At 44.9% G+C, this 15,976-nt stretch overlaps 1 protein-coding gene across 15 annotated transcripts in view; it reads right to left on the reverse strand.

The window, feature by feature from the left end:
• Positions 1 to 15,976, reverse strand: part of ATF7 (activating transcription factor 7) — a 120,664-nt gene that overhangs the window by 7,718 nt on the left and 96,970 nt on the right. For all 15 annotated transcript variants that reach the window (XM_031650523.1, XM_031650530.1, XM_031650522.1 and 12 more), the window contains 6 exons: positions 15,349 to 15,506; positions 14,326 to 14,425; positions 13,673 to 13,786; positions 12,900 to 13,052; positions 5,636 to 5,833; positions 4,046 to 4,154 (listed from right to left, as the gene is read on the reverse strand). In XM_031650523.1, the coding sequence (XP_031506383.1) occupies positions 4,046 to 4,154; positions 5,636 to 5,833; positions 12,900 to 13,052; positions 13,673 to 13,786; positions 14,326 to 14,425; positions 15,349 to 15,506 (832 nt within the window). The remainder of the gene's footprint in view (positions 1 to 4,045; positions 4,155 to 5,635; positions 5,834 to 12,899; positions 13,053 to 13,672; positions 13,787 to 14,325; positions 14,426 to 15,348; positions 15,507 to 15,976) is intronic.

Below are 15,976 nucleotides of genomic sequence, written 5' to 3' on the forward strand. Positions count from 1 at the left end.
GGCGCCCGCCTGTAGTCCCAGCTACTCGGGAGGCTGGGGCAGGAGAAAAAAAAAAGAATAAGTAGTTTAATGGACTAACTACGTATCAGAGTTCTTGCAAGGACTAAGTGGAAAACTGACCCTATATAGATTATATACTGATAAACAGTCCTTATCCTCTTAAGCCCATCAACAGGATTTGGTTTGTTTTTTTAGACAGAGTCTCACTCTGTCACCCAGGCTGGAGTGCAGTCGCACTATCTTGGCTCACTGCAACCTCCGCCTCCCGGGTTCAAGCTATTCTCCTGCCTCAGCTTCCCAAGTAGGTGGGACTACAGATGCACACCATCACGCCCGGCTGATTTTTAAAATTTTAATAGAGACAGGGTTTCACCGTGTTAGCCAGGATGGTCTCGATCTCCTGACCTTGTGATCCGCCTGCCTCGGCCTCCCAAAGTGTTGGGATTACAGGCGTGAGCCACTGTGCCCAGCAACAGGATTTAAAATCACTGAACTTCTTGAAACACTTTTTTATTTTGATTTACAGAATACCACATTCAGCTCTGTAGCTGGTTTTCCTCCTTACTTCCTGGTTGTTTTTTCTCAGTCTCCTGTGGCTTCTTTCTCATTTCTATGACCTGTAAATGTTGGAGTACCCCATTGTTCATTCCTGGGACTTCTCTTTTTCTATCTTCGCTGTCTCCCTTGGGAACTTCATCTAGTTTCAATGCTTTAAAAACTATAGCCAGGTGTGGTGGCTCACACATGTAATCTCAGCACTTTGGGAGGCCAAAGCGGGCAGATCCCTTGAGTCCTGGAGTTTGAGACCAGTCTGGCCAACATGGCAAAACCTCATCTCTAAAATAACAAAAAAATTAACTGGGCATGGTGGTGCACTCCTGTGGTCCCAGTTACTTAGGCTGAGGGGGCAGGATCACTTGAGAGCCTAGGAGACAGAGGTGGACCTTGCCTCCAAAAAATCCCACACCAAATAAAACCAAAACTAGCTATATGCTGCCGACTCCCAAAGTTTTTTTTTTTTTTTTTTTTTGAGACGGAGTCTGGCTCTGTAGCCCGAGCTGGAGTGCAGTGGCCGGATCTCAGCTCACTGCAAGCTCCACCTCCCGGGTTTACGCCATTCTCCTGGCTCAGCCTCCGGAGTAGCTGGGACTACAGGTGCCCGCCACCTCGCCCGGCTAGTTTTTTGTATTTTTAGTAGAGACGGGGTTTCATCATGTTAGCCAGGATGGTCTCGATCTCCTGACCTCGTGATCCGCCCGTCTCGGCCTCCCAAAGTGCTAGGATTACAGGCTTGAGCCACCGCACCCGGCCTCCCAAAGTTTTATCTTCAGCCTTTCCTCTGAATTACAAATCCATATAACCAACCGACTGCTTGACATCACCTATAAGCCTAATAGGCTCCTTAAACTCAGTTAGTCCAAAACTGAGTTCCTGACAGACCTCCCAAACCATTTCCCCTACACTTTACCCTATCTCAATTAATGACAACTTCATTCTTGCAGTTGCTTAAGCCAAAAACTTTGGTGCAATTTTTTATTCTTTTTATCGTATATACCACCCCATCTGCTCTCATCACTCTGACTTCAAAATATATCCTGGATTCAACCTGTTCTCATTGCTTTCACTACCATCATCCCTTGCTTGTATTACTGTAATAGCCTCCTAAGTGGACTGTCTGCTTCTGCCCTTGTACCCCTGATGTCTCTAACAGAGGAATCCTGTACAAATGTAAGTCAGATCAGTTTTTTTTATTTGTTTGTTTTTTTGAGACAGAATTTCGCTCTTGTTGCCCAGGCTGGAGTGCAATGGCGCGATCTCAGCTCACTGCAACCTCCGCTTCACAGGATCAAGTGATTCTCTTGCTTCAGCCTCCCAAGTAGCTGGGATTACAGGCATGTGCCACCACGCCCGGCTAATTTTTTGTATTTTTAGTAGAAACGGTTTCACCATGTTAGCCAGGCTGGTCTCAAACTCCCGACCTTAGGCGATCTGCCTGCCTCGGCCTCCCAAAGTGCTGGGATTAAAGGTGTGAGCCACGGCGCCCAGCCTAGTCAGATCAATTGTATCACTTTTCTGCTGAAAACCCTCTAATGGCCCCCAGGGTAGGGTAAAAGCTGAAATCCTTACCATGACTGATGAGACCCTACATGAAATGCTGCTATTACCTCTCCTACTTGGTCTCCACCTACTCTCTACACCCAACTCCAGCTGAGCCTCCTTGATGTTCCTAGATGTACCAGGTACCTTGCGACTTTGCATCTTTGCAGTTGCTGAACCTCCTCCCTATAGTACTTTTCTTCCATATAAATGCATATAGCTCCTTCACTTCCTTCAGGTCTTTATACAAAAGCCACCTAATCTAAAATTTCTGTCCTGCTGCTAACATTTCATATTACCCTTCCCTGTTTTATTTTTCTTCTAACATTTACTGCTATCTAACATGTCATATATTTTACCTATTTATCTTGTTTATTGTCTGTCTCACCCACTAAAATACAAGCTCCTCAAGGGCAGGGATTTAATCTAATTTATTTGGTTCATTATTATATCCCCAGCATGAAAAACAGTGCCTGGCACAGAATAGACATTCCATCAATATCTGCTTAATGAATGAATACACCCTGAAGTACATATTAAAATTAAAATTTAAATAGAGATGTTTAAAATTGGTGATAGGGTTACTCCTTTTCTATGGGAACACATCTCTGAAATAATAAAGACAGCGGAAAAAATAATTCAATATATCAAAATTTGATAGCAATAGTTCTATGAATTTAATTTGCAAAAAGAAAACTAGCATTTATTAGCTTTTATTGCCCATAAGCAAATTATTCACAGTAATTTTAACTTCAGAATTTTACGTCCTGAGCACAACTCTGTGGCCATTGCCTTCTAGCAGTATTTTATGTGTGCTCGTACATTACAAACTGAAACCAACATCAGCCTATCATTAGATAAAATATACCCTATATCCCAATGTATCATCTGTGATTTATGTCTTTTCTAGGCCAAGACAGTATCTTTGGAGTAAGAAATACCTAGATGTGCCAGACACGGTGGCTCACACCTGTAATCCCAGCACTTTGGGAGGCCGAGGCAGGTGGATCACCTGAGGTCGAGTTCGAGACCAGCCTGACCAATATGGTGAAACCTTGTCTCCACTCAAAATACAAAAATTAGCCAGGCATGGTGGCTGGAGCTTGTAGTCCCAGCTACTCCAGAAATGCTTGAAGCTGGGAGGCAGAGGTGGCAGTGAGCCGAGATCATGCCATTGCACTCCAGCGTGGGCGACACAACAAGGCTCCATCTCAAAAAAAAAAAAAAAAAAAAAAAAAAAAAGATGTGCCAGGCGATGTGGTTCACGCCTGTAATCCCAGCACTTTGAGAGGCTGAGGTGGGCGGATCATGAGGTCAGGAGATCGAGACCATCCTGGCTAACATGGTGAAACCCTGTCTCTACTAAAAATACAAAAAATTAGCTGGGTGTGGTGGCGGGCACCTGTAGTCCCAGCTACTGGGGAGACTGAGGCAGGAGAATGGCGTGAACCTGAGAGGCGGAGCTTGCAGTGAGCCGAGAGCGCGCCACTGCACTCCAGCCTGGGGGACAGAGCAAGACTCCGCCTCAAACAAAACAAAACAAAACAAAACAAAGCAAAAAAACATAGATGTAAATCTTGGCTTCACCACTTTCCCAGCTTGGTAACTTCAGCTAAATGACCTAATCTGAGTGCAGTTTTCTCACATATAAATGTAGGTAATATCCAATTCATGAGAGATTTGGGAACACTGTAGCACGCCTAACACAAAATATGCACCCAGTAAATACTGCTATCCTTTAACCCCCAACTATAACAGATAATTAGGATAACTCTATACTGTTGTCAAAAACAATTTTTTTCTAGGTCTGGTTGCTCCACAAGGGCTACTCACTCATCAGTGTGGGGTCCCCAGAACATTCAGAATGGAGTTACAAAATTATAAACAGTTGAGACACTCAGGACATGCAGTTTACTGACTGACTGAACTTAGGTTGTGTGCCACTCACCTAAATAGCCTTGAGTCTTTTTCTGTAGTGCAGTGACTGGGCAGTCTTTATGAGCTAATAGTAGCTGTTTCAACTGGGCCACCTCATTGCGTAGTAATGTGACTTCATTCTGAGGAGGGAGGGAAGAAAAGAGTATCAAGAAAATTCATCCTCTATTCTTGCACCCTCAGTGGCTGTTCCCAAAGGAAGGAGAGAATATTGCCTCGATTTTCTCCCCTGAATTGGGACAAGACTCCTCATCCAGCAAGTTTTCACAGGGCCCAGGGCCAGTATAGTCATGAATTCAATGACAGGAGTTGCTGACAGTGAAAAGTCAGGATTTATAATGGAAAAATTACTCCTATTTAAGATAAATATGATTATACTGAAATTAATAATACACATGCTCTTTGACTAAGAAGGCCTACTTCTAGGAATCTACGTAACAGAACTGTTTACTCAGGTGCATGCAATGTTCACTGCAACGTTGTTCTAGCAAAAAATTAGAGCAGTATCAATATCCATACCTTATAACATCACTACACTACAGAATATACTACTATACAGCTATTAAAAAGAATGAGGTAAGGCCGGGCGCGGTGGCTCAAGCCTGTAATCCCAGCACTTTGGGAGGCCGAGACGGGCGGATCACGAGGTCAGGAGATCGAGACCATCCTGGCGAACACGGTGAAACCCCGTCTCTACTAAAAAAATACAAAAAACTAGCCGGGCGAGGCAGCGGGCGCCTGTAGTCCCAGCTACTCGGGAGGCTGAGGCAGGAGAATGGCGTAAACTCGGGGGGCGGAGCTTGCAGTGAGCTGAGATCCGGCCACTGCACTCCAGCCCGGGCGACAGAGCCAGACTCTGTCTCAAAAAAAAAAAAAAAAAAAAAAGAATGAGGTAGATCTCCCACACCCATGGCTAGATCTCCGGGAAATACTGTTAACCTGTTTATCTTAAAAACAAGCACACAACCCTTCCAGCCCTACATAAAAACTATAAATAAAAAATATCTATGAATATGAATCTATCTGGAAGGTACATATTAAATGTATCTACAGGAAAGAGAACGGGACTAGAAAAGGCAGATTAAAGAGAGACTTTGCTTCTATTCTATACATTTGTGTGTATATTTTATAATACAAATGTATTTATATATTGCTTTTTAAATTAAATATTTTAATCAGAAAGAAAAATAACATTCAAGAGAATGTATGGATTATAGATTATAGTTATTCTATTTGTCCTTGTAGCACTTTTTTTCTTTTATTAAGCTGCATCATCTAGGGCAAACACATTTCCCTTTGGGTTTTCATGACCCCAGTCAGATTCTACAGATGATTTAAAAGAGCACCCTGGGGTGCTTAATCTAATTCCTTCATCCAAACGCGTTTATGGATGACTCTAGCAGGAGATTTGGGGGTAGATGATGAGTGTCTTCACCAATCCCTATGAAAGAGATTTCAACTCTTACTGTTAAGAGATTCTTCCTGGAACAACTTCTAGATCTGTCCTAATTAGAGAATTACCATCTTTTATCAAATTGTACCACTTTTTCTGATTCCATTCCACTTTCTGGATTTTCAACAATTCCAGTAAGCATCCACTCACACTCAGCTGAATGTTCTGAGAAGTGAGTTCTTCGGCCTTCTTCTCTAGGGAGGATACCCAAAGCTTTCGCTTTTGGCGGCAGCGGGAGGCCGCAGCCCGGTTGCGCTCCAGAAAGCGCTGCCGTCGCTCATCTGGATCTTCATCTACTGTGCGCCTCCGTCGCCCCCCAGTACTAGGGGTGGGCTGGGCTGGTGAGACCTGGTGCCCAGGAAGGAAGAGACGTTACCTGATGAGAACATTAATCCTTTCCAAATCACACCTGATGTTAGGTAGAGTAGCAAGACCTGGTAAAAGGATGTACCAGCCTCTGGTAACCACAGCAAGTCTCATTACTATGTCCCCGAGCTTCTCTTATGTAGGAATCCTCAATTTTGCCTCCTATTTCCTTCCAATCTTCTCAGTCTCATACTTAGACAAACTACAGTTCATTTGGAAACTCTGATTATTTCTAAGACAGAGAGACAAATGAAACTACGGTTATTTTTTGTTTCTTAATAATAGGGAATCTTGACTGGCACGGTTGGCTCACGCCTGTAATCCCAGCACTTTGGGAGGCCGAGGCAGGCAGATTACCTGAGGTCAGGAATTCAAGACCAGCCTGGCTAACATGGTGAAACCTCATCTCTACTAAAAATACAAAATTAGCCGGGCGTGGTGGCGTATGCCTGTAATCCCAGCTACTTGGGAGGCTGAGGCAGGAGAATTGCTTGAGCCCAGGAGGCAGAGGTTGCAGTGAGCTGAGATCATGCCATTGCACTCCAGCCTGGGCAACAAGAGTGAAACGCCATCTCAAAAAACAAAACAAAACAAAACAAAAGGCAATCTTATAGGCAGGGAAATCAGAATTGGGGGAGGATATTAGGGGAACTTTTAGAAGACTGTGAAATAAAAAAGTTTGAGAATCACTGATTTGGACAAGTGACATGTAAAAACAATTGCATACTATTACAGGTTTCAGAAATGGAGACAAATGTTCTCATCCATTTCATTACCAGTGACATGTGAGTTATTATGGGGAGATACAGATAAGCATATTATTTTTATTTATAATCAGTTATTAATCATCCTCAAGAACAACCCCCCACTTTTGTTTACAAACAAAAAATGTTTAATCACTTACAAATTGGTGATACAGGACTGTCTTTTGTTTTTAAAGTTCAGGCTGAAGTCCCTTGTCACTAAAGCACTTTTAGATCATCCCTTTCTGTTAGTTGGAATGCACTTGGAGAAGAAAGGCCAATTTTATAACAGAAGCCAAAAATTTTTTTAAATGTAGAAAGGTCAACCATCTGTGGAAAAAAGTTCACCCTTGAACACAGGCTTGAGCTGCAAAGGTCCACTTAAATGCAGATTTAAAAAAATAAGTTATACCGACCAGCTGGGCACGGTGGCTCATGCCTGTAATCCCAGCACTTTGGGGGGCCGAGGCAGGCGGATCACTTGAGGTCGGGAGTTCGAGACCAGCCTGACCAACATGGAGAAACCCCATCTCTACTAAAAATACAAAATTAGCCAGGTGTGGTGGCACATGCCTGTAATCCCAGCTACTCGGGAGGCTCAGGCAGGAGAATTGCTTGAACCTGTGAGGCGGAGGCTGCAGTGAGCCAAGATCGAGCCATTGCACTTCAGCCTGGGTAACAAGAGTGAAACGCCTTCTCAAAAAAAAAAAAGTTATATCAAGTGTGCCTGTTTCTCCGGCCCCCCTTCCAACTTCTCCACCTCTTCTGCCTCTGCCTTCACTAAGACAGCAAGACCAAGCCTTCCTCCTCCTCCTCCTCAAAGCGAAGATGATGAGGAGGATGATGACTTGTATGATACTCCATTTCTGCTTTAATGAATAGTAAACATATTGTCTCTTCCTTATGATTTTCTTAATATTTTCTTTTCTCTAGCATCCTTTATTGTAGGAATACAGTAGATAATACATATACAAAATGTGTGTTAAAACAACTGTACGTTATTGGGATGGCTTCTGGTCAACAGTAGACTATTAGTATAGTTTTTGGGGAGTCAAAAGTTATACGTGGCCAGATGCGGTAGCTCATGACTGTAATCCCAATACTTTGGGAGGCTGAGGCGGGTGGATCACCTGAGGTCAGGAGTTTGAGACCAGCCTGGCCAACATGGCAAAACTCCGTCTCTACTAAAAATACAAAAATTAGCCAGGTGTGGTGGCAGGCGCCTGTAATCCCAGCTACTCGGGAGGCTGAGGCAGGAGAATCGCTTGAACCCGGGATGTGGAAGTTGCAGTGAGCTGAGACTGCGCCACTGCACTCCAGCCTGGGCAACAGAGCAAGACTCCATTTCAAAAAAAGTAAAAAATAAAAAAGTTACATGTGAGGTCAGGTGCAGTGGCTTATGCCTGTAATCCCAGAACTTTGGGAGGCCGAGGTTGGGAGGATCACTGGAGCCCAGCAGTTTGAGACCAGCCTGGGCAACACAGTGAGATCCATTTCTACAAATAAATAAAATTAGCTGGGCATGGTGATGCATTCCTGTCATTCCAGCTTCTTAGGAGGCTGAAGTGGGAGGATCATTTGAGCACAGAAGATTGAGGCTGCAAGTGAGCCATGATTGTCTCATTGCACTCCAGCCTGTGCAACAGAGCAAGAACCTGACTCAAAAACAAAAAAAAGATGCTGGGCATGGTGGTTCACGCCTGTAATCCCAGCACTTTGGTAGGCCAAGGCAGGTGGTCACTTGAGGCCATAAGTTCAAGACTAGCCTGGCCAACATGGTGAAATCCCACCTCTATTAAAAATATAAAAATCAGCTGAGAGTGGTTGTGTGCACCTGTAATCCCGGCTACTTGGGAGGCTGAGGCATGGCTTAGACCAGGATGGAGGTTGCAGTGAGCCAAGATCACACCACTGCACTCCAGCCACAGTGACAGGGTGAGACTCTGTCAAAAAAAAAAAAAAAGAATCTCGTACTCTACTCTAGGCCATACTGAATTATGTTCTCTATTAATATAGATAATTAAGAAATGATTTTTTTTTTGAGATGGAGACTTGCTGTGTCGCTCAGGCTGGAGTGCAGTGGTGCTCAGGCTGGAGTACAGTGGTGCTCACTGTAACCTCAACCTCCCGGGTTCAAGCAATTCTCCTGCCTCAGTCTCCTGAGTAGCTGGGACTACAGGCGCCTGCCACCATGCCCGGCTCATTTCTTGTATTTTTAGTAGAGACGGGGTTTCACTGTGTCAGCCAGGATGGTCTCGATCTCCTGACCTCGTGATCCACCCGCCTCAGCCTCCCAAAGTGCTGGGATTACAGGCGTGAGCCACCTGCCTGGCCAATAAATAATTTTTTAAAATTCAGACTAATATTATCTCTCCCAAAATAAAAAAAATGGAGAGGAACTTTCCAACTCAATTTAATGAACTAGAGGCCTTGGGTCACTGCTTCTCTTTGTATAAGAAATTTACAATAATTCTCCTGAGAATTTCGGCTTCTTCTTTATCTTTAACTGACTGGAGCATATGTAAAGATTAGTCCTTCATGGCCGGGTACAGTAGCTCATGCCTGTAATCCCAGCACTTTGGGAGGCCAAGGTGGGCGGATAGCCTGAGTTCAAGAGTTTGAGACCAGCCTGGGTGACACAGTGAAACCCCATCTCTACTAAAATACAAAAAATTGGCCAGGCGCAGTGGCTCATGCCTGTAATCTCAGCACTTTGGGAGGCCAAGGCAGGTGGATCACCTGATGTCAGGAGTTCGAGACCAGCCTGGCCAACATGGTGAAACCCCATCTCTACTGAAAATACAAAAATTAGCAGGGCATGATGGCAGGTGCCTGTAATCCCAGCTACTCGGGAGGCTGAGGCAGGAAAATCACTTGAACCAGGGAGGCGGAGGTTGCGGTGAGCCGAGATCGTGCCACTGCACTTCAGCCTGGGCGACAGAGCAAGACTCCATCTTAAAAAAAAAAAGAAAAAATTAGTTCTTTAGGAGGACAGGGGAAAGGAAAGGTTCCTATTCTGTCATAGGCAATTCAGTAAGTCATGCAGGGAATGGAGGTGAAAGACTAGGCCAAGAGAAAGAGGGGAAGAATGACAAGGAAAGGAATCAGTGTTGATTAAAAAGGAAACTGGGGCTGAGCATGGTGGCTAGGGCCTATAATCCTGGCACTTTGGGAGGCTGAGGCAGGAGGACTACTTGAGGAGTATGAGACCAGCCTGGGCAACATGGTGAAACTCCATCTCTTTTAAAATTATTAAAAAAAAAAAAAAAAAAAAAAAAGAGGAAGCTGGAATGTTCCAAGCCAGTCCATGTTACCATATTCAGGACTGGCTTCAGGTACAGTAGCTCATGACCAGCCTGGGCAACATAATAAGACCCTGTTTCTACTATTATTTATTTATTTATTTATTTATTTATTGAGATGGAGTTTCGCTCTTGTTGCCCAGGCTGGAGTACAGTGGTGTGATCTGGGCTCACCACAACCTCTACCTCCTGGGTTCAAGTGATTCTCATGCCTTGGCCTCCTGAGTAGCTGGGATTACAGGCATGTGCCACCATGCCTGGCTAATTTTTTTTGTATTTTTAGTAGAGGTAGGTTTCCCCATGTTGGTCAGGCTGGTTTAGAACTCCTGACCTCAGGTGATCCACCCACCTTGGCCTCCCAAAGTGCTGGGATTACAGGTGTGAGCCACTGTGCCTAGCCCGCTACTATTATTTATAATATATATATATATATTTTTTTTTTCTTTTTTTTTTTTTGAGACGGAGTCTTGCTCTGTAGCCCAGGCTGGAGTGCAGTGGCATGATCTTGGCTCACTGCAGCCTCCACCGCCCAGGCTCAAGTGATTCTTCTGCCTCAGCCTCCTGAGTAGCTGGGATTACAGGTGTGCGCCACCAGGCCTGGCTAATTTTTGTATTTTTTTTAGTAGAGATGGGTTTCACCTTGTTGGTCAGGCTGGTCTCGAATCCTGACCTTGTGATCCGCCCACCTCAGCCTCCCAAAGTGCTGGGATTATAGGCGTGAGCCACCGTGCCTGGCCTATTTATAATAAAAATTTAAAAAACAAACAAGTAACACTAAAAAGGAAGCTATGTCATTTCCCCAAGAGAGAAGGCAGCACAACTCAGGCAAGGGGGCTACTGCTTTGCCATCTTCAGGACTGGCTTCAGTGGGGTTACAGGAGGGTAGGCAGGCTTAGCTTCCAACAGAAAAACTCAAATGAAAGCTTTTGTTGTTGGCCAAGCTTTACCGTAGCATATGGCCATGAAATGTTTGGACATGTGGCAGTAACTGATGAAGCAGGTGGTGACATCAGGAAAAGAGGGGCCAGGCAAAGGGTATAATTCTAGAAACCAATCTCAGGTGCTGTCACCTGTCCAGTGCAGATGATATGAAAACTGAGGACTATTCAGTTTCCAAAGAATCTTGTTAAAACTGAGACCTCCTTGAGAAGAGAAATGGGTAACTAAATGGGACCCCCTCTGCCTTTTTTAGGATTTTAGTTTCTCTGTGATAAAAAGGGATTTAATTGGTAATGAGGTGTTTTTTGGTGTGTGTCTCGTTTTTTTTGTTGTTGTTGTTGTCGTTAGTTTGTTTCTTTCCAGACAAAGTCTCACTCTATCGTCCAGGCTGGAGCATAGTGGAGCGATCTCAGCTCACTGCAACCTCCACCTCCTAGGTTCAAGCGATTCTCCTGCCTCAGCCTCCTGAGTAGCTGGGACTACAGGCACGCATCACCATGCCCAGCTAATTTTTTGTATATCTAGTAGAGACAGGGTTTTGCCATGTTGGCCAGGCTGGTCTTGATCTCCTGACCTCAGGAGATCCACCTGCCTCAGCCTCCCAAAGTGCTGGGATTACAGGTGTGAGCCACTTCACCTGGCCTATTTTTTATTGAGGTATCTTTGTACTATAACATCACATTTCATTAATAAATTGTTATGGTTTTTGTTGTAAAATCTTATCAGGTAAGTTACTACTTTTTAAGACTTAATAGGCTGGGCGCGGTGGCTCAAGCCTGTAATCCCAGCACTTTGGGAGGCCGAGACGGGCGGATCACGAGGTCAGGAGATCGAGACCATCCTGGCTAACATGGTGAAACCCCGTCTCTACCAAAAAATACAAAAAAACTAGCCGGGCGAGGTGGCGGGCACCTGTAGTCCCAGCTACTCGGGAGGCTGAGGCAGGAGAATGGCGTAAGCCCGGGAGGCGGAGCTTGTAGTGAGCCGAGATCCGGCCACTGCACTCCAGCCTGGGCGACACAGCGAGACTCCGTCTCAAAAAAAAAAAAAAAAAAAAAAAAGACTTAATAGATGGGAAAGAGACTAGGGGAGCCTCTTTTGTTTAGTGTGTGGCTTGAAGTAAGTCTGTGTCATATTTTAGAGGATTCTGCAGATACACTAAACCATGACTCACATATGGAAAAAATGGGGCTGGGCATGGTGGCTCACACCTGGAATCCCAGCACTCTGGGAGGCTGAGGCAGGTAGATCACCTCAGGTCAGGAGTTCGAGATCGGCCTGGCCAACATGGTGAAACCCCGACTCCACTAAAAATACAAAAAATTAGCCGGGCATGGTGGTGGGTGCTTGTAATCCCGGCTACTCAGGAGGCTGAGGCAGGAGAATCCCTTGAACCTGGGAGCCAGAGGTTGCAGTGAACTGAGATTGCGCCACTGCACTCTAGCCTAGGCAACAAGAGCAAAACCCTGTCTCAAAAACGGCTGGGTGCAGGGCTCATGCCTGAAATCCAGCACTTTGGGAGCCAAGGTGGGCGGATCCGCGAGGTCAGGAGTCGAGACCATCCTGTAGCTAACGGTGAAACTCCGGCTCACTAAAAATACAAAAAGAATTAGCCAGGCGTCATGGCGGGCACCTGTAGTCCCAGCTACTTTCGGGAGGCTGAGGCAGGGAATGGCGTGAACCGGAGGTGGGCTGCGCAGTGAGCGAGATCGTGCCACTGCACTCCAGCCTGGGTGACAGAACCAGTCTCCGTCTCAAAAAGCGAGGCTGCTGCCGCAACAGTTCTGCATTACTCAGTCTGTTTGTATGAAAGTCTAACACAAGGGTGAATAAAGAATGGTGTGTTTTTGCTATTAAATGATGGTCTCAGTTAAAATAAAAATAAATAAATAATAAAAAGAATGGTACGTTTTGCTGTAGTCAAACTGCCATCAAGAACCAAAGTAAGCAGGAAGAAACCCAGAAAGCTGAAGTCCATTCTTCTCTAATTTTCTGCTCCCTGAAAAACGATATGACATAAAGATACGTCATAAAGATATGACATAAAGAGTAAGAGCCACCGACCTGTGGCTGGGCAGGGGATGGGGCATCAGGGTGCTGGATGAGGATCTGGCTCTGCTCTGGGCGGGCTGTCACCATGGTGCTGGCAGTACCCACCACCATTCCACAACCACCATTGATTGAGGAGACTTGGTGAGTTAGGGTGGCTTTCAGTCTCTGCAGGCAAAGATAAGAAAAAACGCTTGTTAAGGATGAGATTCTATCAAGGATGAGAAGAGTGGCCTTAGATTTTATTACTGACCTTATAGATAGCTAAAATTTCCACTCTAGTTCTCCCTTAACAGAGGAATTAAGAGAAAATGACAGGCAGAGAAAATGTGCACCTGGATCCCTAAAATGCCTACTCTGTTCCCTGGCTATCATCCTGGGCACAGTTGGGGGCTGGGGGTTGTTAAAACAATAGTGTCCAGATGAAAGCTCTCCTCTGGAGCCTGGCCAAATGCTGGTTACGCAGCTATTCACCTCTTGGCCAGCTCCCCTGCCCACTCACCCACCCTCCATCTGTCACCCCTAAAACTAAAACGGCAAGTGTTCCATTCCAAACAATCTGTGCTGCCTCTTTTCACTGCCATGGTCTATGTACCAGGCTCTAAAGGTGAGGAGAGGAGATGGGAGCTATGAATCAGAGTCTTTTCTTTTCCAGACCCCGCAGCAGGGAGTCCTTAGCTTTGCAAGTCCCAGAAGGTTCCTTTGCTTGGCTCACTTGAAAGACCTAGGCTGATATCACTCACTTCTTTCAGAAAGGCCAACATTGCCCCAGGCTGAGATGTACTCACCATCTTGGCTTCTGATGGTATAGGGTGGCCAGAGGGAGAAATGGAACCACTGCTGTTAACTGGTGGGCCAGGGATACCAGGAATGTTGGGCACCATGGACACAGGTCTGGCCAGCTGGATCGAGAGAAGGGGAAAAAAAAAAACCAGAAGGGAACATAATACTATCAGTGGGGCAACAGTTTCCCTAAAATGAAGTGCTTTTGAGGTTGGCACATCAGGGCCTGTTGTGTGCAATGTGCCCATAGGGCATGCAGGGACAGCCTGGGAAATACCTTTCTCCATGGAGCACCACAGAGTAGGGAATTTAATCCTTCAGTGTTGGGAGAATTTCTGTGGGAAGGGTTGGGGCTGTTATCTTGAGGAAAATGTTGGGCAATTTGGGAGGTGCTACGTGCCAAGTGAAAGCAACTAATCAGTGGGCTGGCAAGATCAATTCCTAGACTAGGAGCCAATTGTCCAGATGAGTCTTTATCTAGTGTTCCATAGTGCTGGATTGGCAGAGGTTAGCGAAGAGTTTAGGCAGGCTGCCATGCTCAACTAATATAGATCAGAGCCCACATTTCCCTGGGGCTTGTGTGTGTTTTATGATCATTCAGGTGGAAGGGAAGGATTACCATGTTGGTAGGGTTGGCTGCCCCAACTACAGAGCTCACCGATATAACAGACGGCATCTGTACTGGAGGCCCTGGCAGCACAGGCATGGTCTGTCCATTAGCAAGATGCATGACAAGAGGGAGGGAGCCAGTGGGAGACCTAGAGGAGACATGAAGTGAAATGCTCATAACATAGACCTTTTGTCCATGGATCTACCTCCTATAATTACAGAAGATTTTCCAGTCTTCTCTAGTTAGCGAAGGTATAAGGCAGCATGGTAAAAATCTTGACACCCTCATGTGGGAAGGCAGGGAATCCTATTCAACTTACCTTATAGATGGAGAAAAATGGCAACATCTTTATACTTTGCAAATTAAGCAAACTCAAATAGTAGAAAGCTAATCCTATTAAAGGGTTTAGAACAATTAAACATCCCTACCACTGGCTAGCCTTGGGAAAGGGGGAGTTGGATCAAAGTTGTCATTTTGCAAAACTGATTAGGTCACATGATGGCCAAATCTGAATGTTTCTCTTGTTCCTTTCCATGGCTTGCTCTACCCTGCCCCAAAAAGAAGCTGTCTCTTTTTATTTTTCCTACTGGGTCCAGAGAACAATAAGCTCTAAGAATCTGAATCCTGACAACAGCCTCTTAACCCATGGGTACCGTGCCAGGAGTGAAAACACACAGACAAATAAAATTAGAGATGGCAAAGACCAAGAACCCTAACTGGAACTGAGGAGACTTAATGGGTTTCAGTGTTTCATTCAGCAGTACCCCAACAGACTTCTATAGGGTGTGGTTTCCATACCATAATGAACTTCTAATGTTTTAAGAGCTCCTCTTTTTAGATTAAAGAAGTATTACCCTTAAATTAAGAAAGTATTACCCCCAAATAAATATTTTGCTTGTCTATTAAAAAGGTAAAGAAGATTCTGTTTACGGGGAAAAATTTTATTTTGAGAGATAATCTCAGTGACTTATTTTCCTTGAGTACTGGAAAACTGTCTCAGTTTTATCAAATAGTTTCATGTAATGGAAAGAAATGTAGCCTTCACTATTTCTCCCTGCTCTCTGTACTTACCCCATTTGCCTGTTGGATGGTGGAGCCTGTGTGATGACAGAGGTTGGGGAGGGAAGGGTTGGATGAAGTGGATCATAGCCCAAGTGGAGAGGCAGGGAGCCAGGACGTACAATGGTGGGTGTAGGGGTAGATATCAGAACAGGCTTTGGGGCAACCTCCTGGAGAGAAGAAACCAACAGATCACAAAATGCTTTAAGGTGTGCTTATAGGGAAATATATAGATGGTAACATCTAGTACAAATTTATTGGAAAGAGCATTAGGGCCACTCATTAAATCATGACCTGATTCCATCAGGATCAGGGACCCATAACTCAGTCATCCATTCAGGAGGAATGGTGTATTAAGATCTCTTGGCCATCTCCCCCTTCAGAGACAATGGCTACATAAATAAGATGACAGTCGGAATATCACTTGAAATCTTTGAAGCAGCACTGTAGTACCATATAAATTCTAGAGACTGTTACAATTTTTCACAATCTAGATATTCTCATTCCAAACTCGATGCCAAGTGTCCTCTGAACTTCAATGGGAAAAGGCAGGTATACTGGTGATGAGGCAACCCAATATCTCCAATACACCTCTTAAAAAAGGGCTATAGAAGTTTGGATAATGATCATACTGTAATAA

The sequence above is a fragment of the Papio anubis genome, chromosome 9 (genome assembly GCF_008728515.1).
Source record: "Papio anubis isolate 15944 chromosome 9, Panubis1.0, whole genome shotgun sequence".
Classification (NCBI taxonomy): domain Eukaryota; kingdom Metazoa; phylum Chordata; class Mammalia; order Primates; family Cercopithecidae; genus Papio; species Papio anubis.